Source organism: Artibeus jamaicensis, unplaced genomic scaffold (assembly GCF_021234435.1).
Source record: "Artibeus jamaicensis isolate MK-2021 breed Jamaican fruit bat unplaced genomic scaffold, CSHL_Jam_final contig_1016, whole genome shotgun sequence".
NCBI classification, from domain to species: Eukaryota; Metazoa; Chordata; class Mammalia; order Chiroptera; family Phyllostomidae; genus Artibeus; species Artibeus jamaicensis.
Window position 1 is genome coordinate 6,268,064 of NW_026521195.1, and position 18,010 is coordinate 6,286,073.

The following is an 18,010-nucleotide window of genomic DNA, read 5'->3' on the forward strand; positions in this document are numbered from 1 at the left end:
CGTGCTCCACCACGTTCGTGCAGCAGCCCACACCAGGAAGCCAGTCCTCTGCCCACCGGGACTCTGTGCTCTGCTGTTTCCTCATAAACGTCCAGGGCGAATGAATGGCCACTCCGTGTGGCAGGCCTGGAAGCCAGGAGGCTAAGCAGCTCCCCTGAACAGCTGTGGGGATGGAGAGAGAAGTGACAGTTGGCAGCACCTTGCCACCTTCTTCCTGTCAGCCCCCACCTTGCGGCACAGATGTCCTTTTTCAGAGGTGTCAACCATTCCCATCCCAGAGGGTTTCCGGGTCCACGAACAGGAAAGCCCGAGTGGCATTAGATGCCAGCGGGTCCACAAACACCGCATCTCAAACAGCGGTTGAGTACGGCCAGCGGGGTTCCAGGCTGTCCTTTGAGAGCCTGGCAAGGAACAAGGTCTCCTTTCACTTGACCCTCCTTTGCTATACAAAGCTGTTTCGCCGGGCCCAGCACCCCATGGGGCAAATGTTTGGGCCAAGAATGATCTTCATTCTTCCCATGACGCTTTGAAAGGCTTCAAAAGGACACAGGAAATTGTCGGCCCGTTTTCTGCTGCAAACAGCTGACACTCAACTTTGAACACTCTGCAGAGTGATCCCAAATCACGGGAACCAGATTTACTTGAAAAGCGGCAATGTTTCCATCGGAGATACTCTGATAAATCATCTCGGCCTTATTGGCAAAGAATGACTTTTTTTGTAATTCCCATTACTAGCACCATACAAAAAATATTGCTTTTCCCTCAAATTACCATACTTCCATGGTGTGCCCTTTTGTTGAAACATACTTCACTTAGTAACTCCAACGGGCTCTCTCTGGATACAAGGCAGCAGGCACCATGCACACTCGCTGAAAAGAAGCCATCACCGGAAACTGGGGAACCGCTACTCTGGGTCTGCACACACAGCAGTCAGAGGTAACTGCCTGCGTCCAGATGCCTTCACACCTGCGGTCAGAAGTTACCTTCACTCCGAACCATCAAGGGAGGCGTAGCCCTGCCTGTTCCACAGCTGAAGGAACAAAGGCTCAGAAGGGGAAAGTCACTTGCACAGTTCACCCAGAGCCCGGAGTTGAACCTAGGTGAATCCTGTTTTCTAGCATGCACACACGACCGAGGCACGCAGGCCCTGGTGTCAGCAAGCCTGCCTCGAACTCCCCCCACCTGTCTGTGGGTGAAGTCACTGCACATCCCCAAACCTGTTTCCACTCTAAAAAGGGGTGGTCTGGTATCCACCGAGGACTAAGTGAAGATAATGCAGATACACCATCTCACTGTCTGGCACAGTGTTAAGTGTTCAATATGCGGACAGTTACCATCATTACAAAAGGAGCAGGAAATGCAACACACTGAGTTTTGTTTACATTTGCAAGCTTTTTGTTAGAAAGGATTTCAATTCACTTTTCTGGCAGACGATAGTTTCTCTTTTCACATCAGAGAGGACACATAGCAGTCTTCACCAGGGTGTCCTTGGAGATTTAACAAGTGACTAACAACAAATCTACACACTACTTACGTCGACAGTTTCAACGGTGGAACACGCTAGATAATTCACTGGGGCTTCAGGACAGCGCCAAACTTTCTCCCACTATTGTTGCTCTTGCCGCATCACCAGGCCACCTTACCCTTGGCTCTTTTTCCCCCGACTATGCCCTTACCTCCACATCCTTAGGTCACTTTCTCCAAGATTTTAAAGGCATGAAAGGTCTGGGGAGTTAGAACATGAAGGTGGTAATGTGTGACGAACTAATGGCTCTGAGAGGCAGCAGTCTCGTTCCTCAGCTTCCAAGATTACAAACTGAGCTACACAGAAATAAGGCACACGTCTAATTCATTATCAGTGCCGGGTACTTGTGAATTTGACAGTGGGAGCTACACCCCATTCCACTAGGTGGCAGTAAAACTCCACCACGCAGTGCCCAACCTGGTCAGAACTACTGACCAATGAGCTACTTCACTCCATAATGCTTCTGACCAAGGGGACGGGGCACTGCCTACTTGCCGCCCTTCCCTTACCTTTCCTGAAAGTCAAGGGTGTTGTGGACAACCATAATCAGTTCTCAGAAACCCACAGGCCTGTGGCAAACACAGCCCTCAATATGCTTGAAAAGCCTGACATTGATAAGAAGACACAGTAAAGTTGCATAGCTCCTGTATTAAGTTCAAGGAAAACCTTAGGTGTGACAATGGATAAAGATTTGTCACAGTTTTCACTGGAGTGGAAGAATAAAGGTGACTTATCATAAGATACGGAATGAGAACCTGTTTCTAGAAGTAGCAGCACTTTGCCAGTGAGGTGGGTGGTCTACATAAATGTTCATTTTGCATTCTCCAAATGAAGTACATTGATCACAACTCTCTAAAACCAGACTTTTCATTAGAGATTAACCCAATCTCTCTTAACATAAGAATGAAAACAAACAAATGAACCCCCCTAAATATTTACTCTAGTTATTCCTGAGTATCTGATTCTGGCCTTGGAATAACAGCCAATTTACTTCTCAAGACTTTAGCACTATTATGCTGTCCAATGGCAAAAAGGATACTTTAGGTAATATAACATTTTCTAAGACAAGTTTTAACTAGTGATGGCCATGAAGTAAGGATATGTTTCCTGTAGTGTCCCTGAATCGAGTTTTAATGCTCCATAAAATCTGCTTTAAAAATAGTACCCTGGGGAATTTACGTGTGCAGTCAGGATTCTATACTGTGAATAATCTTCCTAAAATGTACTGTACACCTTAGATCTACCTGTCTTTTACAGGTAATAGTATCCTTCAAGCATACCATTTAAATCCTTCAGCCTCCGAAGTAAACAAAAATACTAACTAATCAGAATTATCAGGTACTTCCTACTGCTTGGACCCTTAATTTTAAGTAAGAGAAATGGCAAAACTTTTAAAGATAATGAACTGGTACACATTCATTATACTTAATGTATGATTATGTTAAGCATTATGTTAAAATCTACATAATCTGATGCTGGTGAAAAGAAATTATACCACCTTCTTCCCAGATAAAAAATTTGTTTTCAGAGATGAAAGCTTACCCATGAATGCATTGGGGTTTGTTCTCAGAGAAGTAACATTAACAAGAGAGGAGCGAGCAGAGAAGACACTGAATCTCAGAAGAAAACCAACACATACGCCTGAGTGAAACAAACATACAAAAAAGAGAGTTGCAATCGTAGAGTTGAAAAGTTTCTTCCCAAAATATTCTAGTCTTGTATAGCAACTGCAGAATATTTAAGACCCACACTCTATTACATCACAACATTGTTTATTATGTGAATTTTTTACAATACAAACAAAAAAATACAGAGATGCAATATATGAATACAGCTAAAAGCAGAATGATGACTTTTTTCTTTTTAAGAGGCCATGATTCCCATTTCTAGTAAAATAAAGAGACTGCACATAGATAGAAAGAGGTTGGTCGTTAGCTCCACAATTTTGCCTAGAAATGATCTATAAATGCATTTTCCCCCTGCTACTTACCATAAAGTGTAAAAAGGGAATTAAAGGAAAGTTTCCTTTAGATGCTATATTCTATTTTAGCAGGGCCAATATATGGAAAATACCTAAATTAAATGTTATTACAAAAATGAAGCAGTAATGAGATTCTGGCTAAAGAGGGCACTAAATGAGAATAATATATATTTAAAGAATCCAAAACAACAAACAAACAAACAAAAAAGGCTGTTATAAAAAAGCTCTAGGTGCATGGTAAGCATATACGTTCTTTTTTCCATGTGTATTTTTAAACAATGGAAGTGTCAAAAATAGGGTCAACTGTGTTAGACTAAATTACATTATTGTATACGCTGCACTGGATGGAGCCTTTGTATTATAATTATCAGAGAGAAGCATAGTTTGTATCATATTATGGCAATTTATCCTCGGTGAAAACCTTTCCGAGTCCTTTTATTTTGGAATATCCTGTAAACAGTCAAACCACCAGAACATGATTGTACAATAGTAAAACGTTTTCTTGCATTAAATTGAAGACATCTGTTTAATTAAAAAAAAAAAAAAAAAAGAAAAGAAAATGTAGGAAAGGTACTTAGAGCTGTTAGTTTCTAAGTACACAACACCCTAGACAATTCAAGGCATCTTAATCTCCACCAAGAACAAAAAAATAGTAATAATTTTTGTCATGCTGTTAAATCCCTCATTAAGGATAAAACTGGTGCAAACTGGTCAAACGGATCCGACAAAACACTGGTGGCCAAGCTGGCGTATTGGCAACTAACACGCAACTGGTGGTCGACGGAGGGTTTAGAATATCTTCCCTTTCTTCTTGTTCTTTTCCAAGGTTCTAAAGGATTAAAGAAAAATAACCAAAATGACTATGTCATAAACATTATAAACAACACATGGTAGCAACAGCTAGCCCAACTACAACTGTTAAATTTTCACACACTACTTTTTCATTTGAAAAACTAAAAGATTTAGAAGTGAACAATGAGGACAGTGCTAGTCCCTAACAGGATTGCCTTAGACAATCAAATAGTTGACATAATTCTAGGATAAATACAGTAAATATCTGGCAAAACCCCCTTTTCTATCTGACAAAACCACATTTTCAAGATATGAGAACAATTCTCAAAACAGTGCAAATTAAAAAAAAAACCAAAAAACTAACATCTAACAGGGTATCCTTTTCTCCCACTGCCATTTCCACTCTAAAATGCATTTGCTTTTACAATTGTATTTTCCTCTTCTTTGGGGGAAAAGTTCACAGAACAAATGTCTAATCTTGAAAACGCTTAGCAATGAAAATAAATTATAGAATTCTTACAGCAATTCAACTTTTCAGTTTTAAATGGTACTAATGAGGAAATAAACCCCCCAAGGTACAGATATTACTGAGTTTTTAATATATAAAAAGCAACTTATTAACTATATTAAGAATTAGAAACCCAAATATTTTATATTAAGAATTTTACTCTAGTCTATGGTCATACCACCCTGAACGTGCCCGATCTCGTCTGATCTCGGAAGCTAAGCAGGGTCGGGCCTGGTTAGTACTTGGATGGGAAGAATTTTACTCTAAATAACTAACTCAACACAAGTACAACACACCTCTAACTTCATGCAAGACCTCTTTGGCAGTGTTCTCTACATGCTCACTCCAAACGGAACACAACTAACTGTATGTCCAAAATTTGGAGGGAGAAGGTAAGAAACTGATTATGGTGAGTTAACTGGGAGAATGTTATGAAGCAAGTAAATTATAGTTATGAAGAGTGTTAATGATGGAAAATGTTTGTAGTGAAAAAAATTACTATTATATCAGACAGACTACATTCATTTATATGAAAATATTCGTTCATTAAAAAAATATTCACCCATGAAATAATCATGCTTTGGATGCACAACAGTGGGTAATGTCTTTTAAAATGTTATTCTAAAAAATAAATAGGAAAATAATTCTTTAGCCCCGGCTGGTGTGGCTGAACAGACTGAGTGCTGGTTTGGCAACCAAAGGGTTGCCAGTCAGATTCCCAGTCTAGAGCACATGCCTGCGTTGCGGGCCAGGTCCCCAGTAGGGGAATCGTGAGGGGCAACCACACACCAAGGTTTCTCTCCTTCTCTTCCCGCTCTCTAAAAATAAATAAATGAAATCTTAAAAAAATAAAGTGTCCCATCTTTAAAAAAAGAAAAGAATTCTTTAAAACATTCATACAGACATTTCTTGGGAATCTCGGTATTAGTTACCTTGAAGAGTTCTGTTGTTCTAAAATACGTTGTTGGGCTTCCCAGTTTGCTTTCTCGTCTTCAAACTGACGACGTTTTTCCTCTAATTCTTTGTGCTGTGCTTCCAAATTCTTTTTCATTTGCTCATGGCGCCGCTGGAGCTAAATCACAGCATGATATATAAAATAAAACTAGTTAAGAACTCAGGAGCACAAGTACAAATTATCAATTCCAGTTTTTGTTAGAAGGATGAGCACCAAGTTTTTGTGCTGTAAATTCAGAGTACCATCTGGAAAGCACTGACAGTGATTCCTCTTCCTGTATGACTTGCCACCCCCAGAAAATGTCGTCGACCCGCAAGTATAATCTTGAGCAACAGGGAAAAAAGGGTAACAAGTTTATGGCTGTACAGCACTGTGTAACAGACCTAGCCAGTCTCATTTTTTGTTACAAACATGTAGGAAACTTGGCAGGGAAGACACAACTGCTCCCTCCCACTGTATTAATGAGCAAACAGTTTAGAGTTTAAGTTACCTGGCATGATCATTAGCCAGAAAGTGGCAGGAAACCAGAATTTGAACCTGTCTCCTAATTCCAAGTTCAGAAAGCTGACACAGTGGAAAGAAACCAGGGAGATAAAGACCTGAGAGTTCCAAGATCATGGTAAGGTCCCCTGACAGCTTTGAAACACAGTTCTCAAATATCGGTCTTCATACACATCACCTGGAGCACTTGTTAACAACACAGAATCCTGGACCTCACCTAACTGAGTCAGGGTCTCTGGGTGTCTAGAAATCTGTCTTCTCAACAAGCCTCAGTGACTTTAATGTAGGTGGTTCTTCCTACCTTGAGAATTAAGGTAGGAATGCTGGCTGAGAAGTGGGAAACACTCAAGCAAAGTAACTGCAGAAACAAAGAACTTATCTAAAGGTTCATTTAGATAATAATTTCATCTAGGCACCAGTCAACCTACTTCTGAAGAAAATAGTCATGCAAAAAAAAAAAAAAATCAGATTAAATCTAACTATACCAAATACCAAATACCTAAGAACTATTCAAAATCTTTAGACGTGCCAACAATTATGTTCTATTAAAGATCATATTACATTGGTGAATTAACATCATGAACCTGGATTATAATATAATTTTGCATAAAATTTGTTTTCTTAATTATTTTGTAAACCCAAAAAGCGACTTCACATTCATTCTGATACAAATATTTCATGCAATTCCTACAAAACTATGTAAGATAAATTTAAGCAAATTTGAGCTAACTTCTTCCTGGTGACAATGAACAAGTTACTAAAAAAATATCACAAAACAGGGAAAGAGAAAAATGCCAAGTTACTTAAAAGACAAATAGGAGGGAATCAAACACACACAACTCAGAAGAGTTACTGCCGGGAAGAAGAGAGATGGACACTGATTATGCCGTGTTTTAAGCTGGGTAGCAGGTTCGCAGGCACACATTCTTTTTCTTTTGTTTCCAGTTCTGTCACATGTTAAGTATCTTTTCTGTCAACTACATATATGTAAAAAGCACTGGTCACAATCCCTCACTCTCAAAAAACCCACTAGGTAGGAAGGATATATTTCAAAGTTCAGAATTTTCCAGATTTTAGAAAGACAGCATTACTTACAAAGGTGTACATACTATATTTACAAACCACCTCTTGGGCTTTCTAAGGTAGCACCTACAATCAAACAAATCACTACTTTTTTGCAGTAAAAATATATAAATATTCACATCGAGTAAAATGAAACGATTAGTTCTATGTCTGATTTTGCAATGTTCAGAGCTTTTTAGGATTTGAAATCGTGGACTTGTTTAGCGATAAAGAACAAACAGAGTTTAGTAGGCTCAAATGATGTCTGACAGCTCTGTGCACTGACCAAGTCCAGTCGCCCCTCCTCCCACGTGGGAAGGGGAGACACACAGCACACCTCCCACCAGGGCTGTGGTGTGGGCAGGCACCGCAGTACACAGGAGGCGCTCAGTGCGGTGCCTCGTGCACTGAGCTGCTGGTTATTAGCTGTGCTCCAAATATTTCCAGCATAAGTGAACTTGAGAAAAACTGTATTAAACAAGGTTAAATAACTTTCTTCACCTATACATTTGCGTACTTATATGGCTGATAGTGCTGGGAAAACTTGGTCCAGACCTCTCTACAGGTAAGTCCTTTCAATGCCTAAGAAAGGTTTCATCCATCAAAAGAGCACGTTTCTGAAAGCTCACTTTCGCCATTCACAGCAGTCATTAACGACTCTTTGAGGTTCTTTGGCTACACTTCCATGACTGTTTATAATACTTACTCTTGGGAGCAGGCCCTAAAATATTTCTGTATCAAAAACAAATTAAACTCCTTTTAGATTTTCATTGGAAAATCGAAGTACGGAGATAATAGATTCACGATTCCTATTTTTATTTCCTTTCTGACACAGATTATTTATTAATTGGTGAAGGAACAGAGAGTCATTTAGATTTAATAACAGGCTGATTAAACAACCACTAAACTTAAATCTCCAAAATTTTATCTTAGTAACAGCTGCCAGGAAGCTAGTCCTGCAGTACTTGGCAGTCTCAAGCCAGAAGGAATTATTTCATGTCCCTAATGAACTAAGTCTAAGACAAATATAATGATAGTGAAAGTTTTTTTTTAATTAATAGATTACATGAAAAGCCCAGTAACATAAGAAAATTCTAACGTGAAATAATATTTCCTCACATTTATTGAATACTTCACTCACTCCATGCATTCTGTCTACTCAATGGATTGGATTAAGAGTACTTTTGGTTGTGGATTAAATCAAGAAGGGTTTCAGTATTTTTATGCAGTAATCATAAAAGCAAAGAGGTAATCTGTAAGGATACAACAGAACAGATCTGAATATCCTTAAATATTGCATATTAATATTATCCCAAATATTTAAAAATAATTTTGAGCACAATGATAACAAATCCATGCTGAGAAAACTTCATACTGAAATCACTGATCTGTTTCACGTTTACCCGTAGTTTCCTTAGTTGAGTATCACACTCCTTTACTTTCTCCCCTTTGACTACAACTGACCCAGGAATGTTCAATTAAGATAGGCCCTTTCTTTCTCATGTACATGCAAATAAGTCTGGTCTATTATTATCCTAACACTAGTTTTTATTCTTACATCCACTCAAAACTCTGACTTAAAATTTTCATTTTTCGTAACATGCTCATTATGACTAATGATTCAGTTGTAAGTATTCTATTATTCTTTCTACCAAGTATACTCTTGTCCACTTACATAATGAAGTTTATATATATCATTATAAATACAGTGCTTGGTTTCTCTGTTTCATTACATTAGGGTGTTATATTCAATTTGGAAAAATATTTAAAGAAAAGTTATACTATCTATGAGTTTTATTAACAATATTATTTTGATGAGGACTACTGTGTCTGTAAGAAGTAGAAACATTAGGCTGATCACCTCGGCTTCAGAGTCCTTCAGTTTCTGAACTTTTTCTTTGACCTTCATCTCAAACACCTGCTCCATCTCCATCTCCATCTTCTTCATCTTAGCTACGTGCTCCCTTCTTTCTTCTTCCATTTGTGCCAGAGGGCTCCTGTTATGAACATGAAGAAGCATCATTACATGTCCAGAAATAAAACCTTAACACAAAACTCTGATGAAAACAAATGACACAGTGTATGCCATTACTAAAATCTCCATTGTTTCTTATAAATAAGTTTAAAAATGTGTTTTAATTATTCTGATACTATCAATAATACAGACTTTGTTTCATATATAAATGTTAAAAATTCTTCAGAAATTAAAAAATTTATAAATATTTATAATCCAGAACTTTCAAAAATTTCCTATCTAAACTTGAGTCTCTAGAAGATAACTATGAAAATAGATCTAAACAACAAAGGCAACTGTTAGTGGGACATTTCTCTAAACCTAGTGCTTTTCAAATCTAAGGATGACCCATTAAATAAAGTGTGGAAGGAAAATGGCAACATTCCAAACTACATTCACAAAATGAAAAACTAGAAAAAAATTGTTTCATTTTTGTATTTTCTTTAAACAAAATTTTAATGCATTGAGTTAATAAAGTATATGCAGAATATTTCTAGTTCTATGAATCTCTAAGTGTTATAATATCTTCTTCTAAGACAACTACTGACATTACAATTATACTGTTAATTAACAGTAATTCCAATTTATTTTGGTAACTGAAATGACATGCTGGAAATGACTACCAGCCAATACCTGCAACATTCTTCATTTAAATTACAGAATATTTCTAGTCGACTTCGGTAACTTTCATGCTCTTGAAAATTCATTCCTACTAACTCAAATATTTCACTTCTTAATTTTTAAAGATGTTCACAGTGATAAAACACACACAAACACACACATAGAATCAGAAGCACACAAATGTCTTGATAATTATTTTTGATATGCCAGAAAATAGATATAAGCATAAACAAAAGTTGTTCAGTGTTCCATTGACATTAAAAGTCTACCAGCTCAAATCCCTGCACAATTTTGTTCAAAAATTTCAAGTTGAAAAATAATACACATGAGCTTTATGTTAAAGCTAGTATATTTACAAACCTGAGAAAATGCCAACATATGTATAAACTACTACAGCCCCGGGTCCAGAGAAAAGTGTGCCCTGCGGTGTGGAGGAGCTCCAAAAATGAGTGCACATTAAGACAACTTAGCAGGCAGCCTCTTTTCCGACTCTGCTGATAAAACATGTTTAATTGGCCTCCATAAACACAGGCTTTGACCACTGAAATCTTACATTTTAAATCGGTGAATTTTATCTCAATGAAGTGATTAAAAAACTGAATCATGGCTGAAAAAGACAACCAGGTCTTAAATATTTATCACCCATGAGGCGGATCCGCATCTGACAAACACTGAATATGCTGATGTCTCTCCTTATGAGGCTGAGTATTTCCGACCCTTACAGCCTGTGTCCTCCCTGTGAAAAAGGAGGACAGGAGAGCTCCAGAGGAAACAGGAAACGAGAGCAACAGGACGGAACTTCGGCTCCTGCTTTCTCTTAGCAAAACAGAACGGACAAAGACGTGATATACTGCTGTGATCAAGGCAGCATGTCTTTACAGTTAGTGTAAATCAGAACAAAATGTTTTTTCCCCCTTTTTAAATTTAATTATTTTTCAAGTAGTTTTCTGCCTACTATTCCTTTCCCAGCGCCCCACCCCGTGCTTCCCACCTCCCTCCCATTTCCACCCCCTTAGCTGTTGTCCATGTGTCCTTTATACTAGTTCTTCTAAAGAACAAAATGTTATTTGACTAGCAGATACTTCTTCACCAAAACAAAACTTATAAACCTGCAGTATAGTTTAACAATTAAGCAATAAATCGGAAGTTCTGAAAACAAAACTAAGCCAAACATTAACTTAGAATAAGAACTTGCATTCAAAAAGTGCAGTTAACAAGTAACAAAATTTTAAATGTAAATGTCATTATTTGAATAAAAGCTGATGAGGCCCTTTTAATAATGTATTTCTAATCTTTACAGCCTCAGAGCTCTTGGACAGAGTGTCACCAAACACCCTTAAAGTGACATGTCAAGTACATGTATGTTCACATGTGTGCACACGGGAGCATTTTTCTGGTGAGAAGGTCCAAAGCTGCTGTCAGACTTTCAAAAAGGGTCCACAATCTCACTTCTTCCACCTCCTAAAACTGTTTATAGAGTCTAGAGACTAATCAAATAACTATTTCTAAACTGAGTCTTAATACCTGAATATAACTGAATATGTATTTAAGCAACTTAGATTATCCAACAATATTGTTAATCAATTTGAATAGAAAATAAATAGTTTAAGATTGTAAATATATTTTAAAAGTTAGAATTCAGCCCTGGCCCCTGTGGTTCAGGTGTTTGGAGGGTCGTCCCAGAAACTGCAAGGTCATGACTTTGATTACCAGTCAGGGCCCAAGCTCAGCTGTGGGTTCAGTCCCCACTCAGGCGCATACAGGCTACCTACTGATGTTTCTCTTCCTTTCTCTCTCCTTCCCTTATTTATTCTCTCTTTACAATCAATAAGCATGTACTCCGGTGAGGATTAAAAAAAAAAAATTAGACTTCAGATAGAATTGTAATTTTAAAGTTAAATATATATATTCCTACTTATAACAACCTATCTATAAAATACTCTTTTAATTTTACCCTTGTAAGGAAAAAGGCAATTCATGTAAATCTGAAGAATTAATAGTAAAATCTGCACATGAAGAGGCTACCAGTTTACCAAGAGTAAACACTGTAATTTAATTATTATTTAAATTATTCGGGAAAATAGAACACTTTTATAGCACAGAAACATGCTACAATGCTCTGAAATTTGCTTTGAAATTCAAAATTTAAATATTTAAAATTTCTCTATATTAAACCTGCTATGTCTTTGGAAAAACAAATAGCCACTTACATGCCTTCAACTGTGTCATATATAAAAAAAACAAAAACATAGAGACTTAGCATACTTAAAAGTAAACCACACCAAAAAGAAGCAATTAAAGGCAAATTCATAGATGTTACAATTAAATAAAGTATGTTCCCTAAAAGGTTATGGCAAAATTTGTTAATGCTATTTTCTTTTCCAAAATTGTTAGTAATTAACCCTGGCTGGTGTAGCTCAGTGGATTGAGTGCCGGCCTGCAAACCAAAGGATTACGGTTCAATTCCCAGTCAGGGCACACGCCTGTGTTGCGGGCCAGTTCCCAGCAGGGGATGCACAAGAGGCAACCATACACTGATATTTCTCTCCCTCTCTCATTCCCTTCCGCTCTAAAGATATATAAATAAAATCTTTAAAAAATTGTAATTATACCAGATTATATAACTAAATATGCTGTAAAATTATCTTCTTAAACCTGCTCAAATTTGTAAACCTATTTAAATACACGTATACGTACTTAAAATAAATCTGTAGTATTTCACATTTGTGATATTTTAAGTTTTTGGTCTTGTAAAAATAGGACGCCTGACCAAAAGAATTGATATGCTGGAATCATATTTTACAAATGGTCACATATACCCAAAAATGAATTTTTGAAACCTCTCACCAGTCGAAATAATCTTTCAAATCTAATTTTTAAAGAAATCGCTTTCACTTCTGGTCATCTTTATTAAAGTGATATTTAGAAGTAATACAAAATTATGTTTATAATATAGAAAACACAGGTAAAAGGATCACTTTTAGTCATATTTCTTTTTTTCCCCAAATAAAATCATTTTAATTAGATGGTTGGAAAAAACATTTAAATTATATTACCTGCCTGCTTTTTAATGGGAAACTCTTCTTCATACTCAGATACACTAACGCTTATTAACCTACACCTGTCAGAGAAATTTAAAACAACTTAGCCAAAGAAATGAAAAGGGGTGGTAAAGTTTTATCTTTTTTTTTAAAGGATATAACATAACAAGAGAAATTACTATTCGATTAGACAAGATCAGCAATTTTTCAAATTTTAATTACATAATCTAAATGCTGGATTTTGCCCCAGCTTTATTAGATGCAATTGACATAAAATACTGTATAAGTTTAAGGTGTACATGTGATGTGTAACTCTTGTAAATCCTTCCAAAATATAATTGTTCCAGGGCCATTCACGTAGCAGAAAAATGTATTTTCAGACATAAAGACCAAATATATTTTCAATCCATAGTTCAGTATATTCTACAGTCCATCCAAAACTGCCTCACAAAATTAAATATCAGATGAATCAATGTATTTTACTACTCAATACTTGATATTCAAAAATTAGCTTAATTCTAAAACCAAAGTGTGATTAGTACTCTAGGGAGTGTACAGTGCCACACAAAAGTTAATATGACTATAATTTTGAATATTCATACATGTGTGTAGTTGACCCTTGAACAACATGGTTTTTAACTTCTAAATGGATCCCCCCGCCACAATAAATACCTGAATTGTTTTCAATCCCCAGCTGGTAGTCTACAGAGGCAGCAGGCTGTCTGTATGCATTACCTATGTCATCTTATGAGACTTGAACATTTGCAGATTTTGATGTTAGGGTGAAGGGGGACTGGAAACAATCCCCTGTAGATACCGAGGACGAACTTAAGCTTTTGGTGAGTCAAAATTTATACGTAGATTTTTGACTGTACAGGGGTCAGCACTCCTAACCCTCCCTTGTTCAAGGGTCAAAGTGTGTGTGTGTGTGTGTGTGTGTGTGTGTGTGTGTAGTACAAGGGCCATGAAAAAACAGGTCCATCAATAATCAGATGAATAAATGACTCTATAGATAGATTTTTTTCCTCAAATTGCCTGTAGACAGCATACAAAATAATCAAAATGGCCCCTTCTTTTTTAAAAAAGAACCAGAAAAACTATCTAATTTAGTGGTCTTCAAACTGAGGTCTCTATATGAAACCTTCCAAGAGTTACCTCAGCTTCTGCAGTTTTAAGAGAAATCAACTTCCTGATCCTCACCTTTCATACAGTCTTGCTTAAAGGGATGGACCTGAAATTTCCAAGTTACAGAGAGCCCATCTCTCACTTTACAAAGGAAAGGCTTTCTCTTACCCATCCCTTACCTAAGGTACATTGTCCCAGGTGTACCTGGAGGTGTGAAACCCTCAGGTGACCCTCAATGATTAATAAAACACTAAAATGTAAACCTGTAGATTACGTCTCCCAGTATTAAACATGTTTCTATTAATGATAAAGTATAGTGCTGGCTGTTAGAAATGGGGTGTCTGGGTCCATGTCAGGATTGCTCTGTGTTCAAATACACAGCAGAGGGAAGCAGCTGGATGACTGGCAATTTGTTTCAGGACTTAAAGAGCCTCTTCCACCCCAAGCTCCCTAGCACCATTATCAAAGGATGCACTGCTCCGGAGGGAAGGGTCCAGGAAGGTCATACAGAGCAGCAGCAAGAAGCCTAAACTCACATTTGCTTACTTCACATATTTATTAGCCATTTCTTTCAGTTATTCACGATTAGTCTTTAGCTATAAAGAATAGCACCTTATATCAGCAAAAGCACCATAAGTTGCTGGTAGTGACTTTTTTTTTAAGTCAACTGGAACATTTTCTACAACTGCTGATTTTTAAGACAATATAAGATATAGCCTATGGATAAAAGTTCCAATGGACTTCTTTCAGATTTAGTATGTATTATGCAATAAAGTAATAAAAACCTAATTTAACATAGCAGATCAATACCTATTATGACGGTCATTCCCCAGATGGTTCAATCTTTAAAAGAATTTGTTTTTCTACTTACTATTAACATAAAATAATATACTAACTCCTAAGGCAATTTGTTTTTTAGCAGTACAACCATTTTCACAGGTACAGTTTGGACATGATTCATCTCATTAAGAGATAAATTTCCAACAGAATTCTACTTTTTATGTTTTTACCTGGGTTACAGTTTAACTCAAGTGATCTACAATGGAATTCCATGTATGTAGAAGAATTTTTAGCAACATTAAGTTTTATTATTTTTCTCTGAATTACTCCTTACCTGCAACCAACAGCAGAAATACCCCAGCACTACTTTAAAAGCTTTATTTTTGAAATATGAAAACATAATTTCTTATTTCTAAGTAATGAATGTTTGAAAGAAGAAAAATAAACAGTGCATATATTTAATGAAAAATATGTACTGATAGTACATTTCCCTTTAACATATAAAATTATCAGATTTATTTGTGTTTTTCTTAAAAGTTAAAAAGTCCTGCCATGGCTGGTGTGATTCGGTGATGATGTGCGGGCCTGCAGACCAAAGAGTTCGATTCCCAGTCAGGGCACATGCCTGGGTCGCAGGCCAGTTCCCAGCGGGGGGCACACGAGAGGCAACCACACACTGATGTTTCTCTCCCTCTCTCTTTCCCTTCCCCTCTAAAGATAAATAAATAAAATCTTTAAAATAAATAAGTAAAAATACAAACCCGCAGGCCCATCCCCCATCTGCTGAATCAGAATCAGTTGCTAATTATTGAACCTAGAAAATTACCTTTTTAAAAATCTCTCTCACAAGATCCTCGAAACCAGAAAACCTAGGCGTTCATCATTAAAGTTCCTCAAATAAGCATGCTATATCGGCATAGGAAGAAATTCAAAGTTAAGTAAGAAATTAGGGTCTATGACCCCCAAATCAGGAAGAAAATAGACATGGAGGTAGGTCTAAGACCAGCTTTAAAAGAGAAGTGCTGGTGACTGCCAGAGACTAGTCACACTTTGTGTGCTTTCTTCTGAGACGTAAAGGCCATGTGGAGACATAACTAAAAAGGAACATTTTCTTCTCCACTGTGAGGGATGTGGGCCACTGCAGAACACAGCACTACTACTCTGAGCACTTGCCTTTCTCATTATTTATACATATGATCCTTCAGATTATCCTTTAATAGTATTAACACTTGGCTACACATGTACAAACACATATTGTCAAAATGGTCTTTATAACACGATCCTCAACAATCCCAAGTAAAGAAAAACAGGGCACAGACATTGCTACTACCCCCAGTGCCCTGGCACATCTCCTCCACCGGCCCCTGGGACAACACCCCTCCACAGGGCGAAGCACGCGCTCGGTGGTCACTCACAGCACTCTACCAACAGAGGAAACGCACGCTCCGGTTGCTGACTCCGTGTAAACACGCCACAGGAACAGAGAAAGTAGTGAAGGTGACCAAGGCTACATTCATCTAAATGTTTCTTTTGTTTGGTCCTGTCCCTGCTTCTATATGATGTTAGTGAAAACTCTGCTATCAAAAAGGCTTATTTTAAAAAGACATAAGAAAAGGTAGAAGCTCTACATTTAGTCTCCTTCAGGACACAATGAGATGTTTATCTTACAAGTACAATGGGTTAAGAGATCTTGACAGTAACTTTTCTTCATCCCTTAAAAAAAGGTATTTTCTAAAAAAGCTGTTTGATTTCTAATTAGTCTGTATACAGATTATGAAGATGACAGCAAATGACCAAAAGGGAATACAAGGCTCTTTCTCTTAAAAAACAAGGTAATAAAACACTTCCTCTAACAATTAAACAGTAAAATATTAAACTGCCAAAACAAAGCCTACTACCAATATAAATTCCTGCTGTTGTGCAGACGGAACATTCCACTATTCTACTGAGCAGTGAGGAGAAATTTGATGAAAATGAAATAATTATAAACCACGTAAGTGAAACCTTTTCTGAAGGAAACAATGCATACTTACTTAGTAAGCTGCCCTTTATTCTTGTTATTATCAACCCCATTGTAAGTCACAGCCGCCAGTTTTCTGCTCCGGTAGTTCTCGTAGTGTACATTGTTAGTGACATCTTTCAAGTCCTGCATATGTGTCCTGTCATAAATAAATAACAGAACGAGAGTTGGCTCCTACCGAAAAGCAGAGCAAGGTATATACAATGCACTAACTTGACAACAATGAAAATTTAGGCTCTAAATGAGAATTTAAGAGCCACAAGTCCCCTCGAAGCAGTTACTAAAGATGACATTTCTACCGAAGAATATTCACCTTTATACTACAATTAAGTGCTCACTAAACATCATCGATATAGGTTCTGTGACTTTAAGCAAAATGAAGTATAATAAAACTGTCTGTACTACAGCCTAACAGATATAAACAACAGTTAAGTTCCTATGGCATCTTAGCATTATCACAAAAAAACACTGAACAAAATGACATTATTCAAGGATCTGCTGTATATATTTTATTTTACTAGAGACGGAAAGTAGATCAGCTTCTACTAAAGCTCATAAAACCAAAAGAAGTTCTTTTCTTTTAGCAGTATTAATATCTGAGTTTTTACTACAGTAATAAATTCCCAGGGACACTTCAGATCACATATCAAACTGGGGAACTTTAATTTGGAGCAAGTTTCTGTTTATTCAAACTGTCCAGTGAATGTGGTATCTTGGTTAAATGAATGTGTGCACACAGCATTTCCATAACACATCAAATCAATACATATAAACTGTACAACACATAGGCAATTTCATCATTCCTCAATGATGCGAGATGCTAAAGATAACCTGAGCTGCCACAGGAGATCCTTGCACAAAGCAGGTTCCTGGACACACGTGGTGTGGCAGTACTGTGTATCATTTGATCCTCCCTTTCCTCACCATCCATTCCTGCACCTGCCGTCTGCAGTCTCCACCACTTTACTAAAACTCCCTCTGGGAGACAAACATAAAGGTGTACACTCTTTTTATTCTTCCCGCTATCCAGGAAACATTTACTATGCCTTTCTCCTTTGTGAACAGAACGTGATATTAAATCAATC

General features: G+C 37.1%; 1 protein-coding gene across 3 annotated transcripts in view; it reads right to left on the reverse strand.

The window, feature by feature from the left end:
* Positions 1-3,280: 3,280 nt before the first annotated feature.
* The window catches only part of SEPTIN7 (septin 7), an 87,434-nt gene continuing 72,704 nt past the window's right edge, over positions 3,281-18,010 (reverse strand). For all 3 annotated transcript variants that reach the window (XM_053661649.1, XM_053661651.1, XM_053661646.1), the window contains 4 exons: positions 16,939-17,064; positions 9,186-9,321; positions 5,739-5,878; positions 3,281-4,335 (listed from right to left, as the gene is read on the reverse strand). In XM_053661649.1, the coding sequence (XP_053517624.1) occupies positions 4,296-4,335; positions 5,739-5,878; positions 9,186-9,321; positions 16,939-17,064 (442 nt within the window). In that variant the 3' untranslated portion in view covers positions 3,281-4,295. The remainder of the gene's footprint in view (positions 4,336-5,738; positions 5,879-9,185; positions 9,322-16,938; positions 17,065-18,010) is intronic.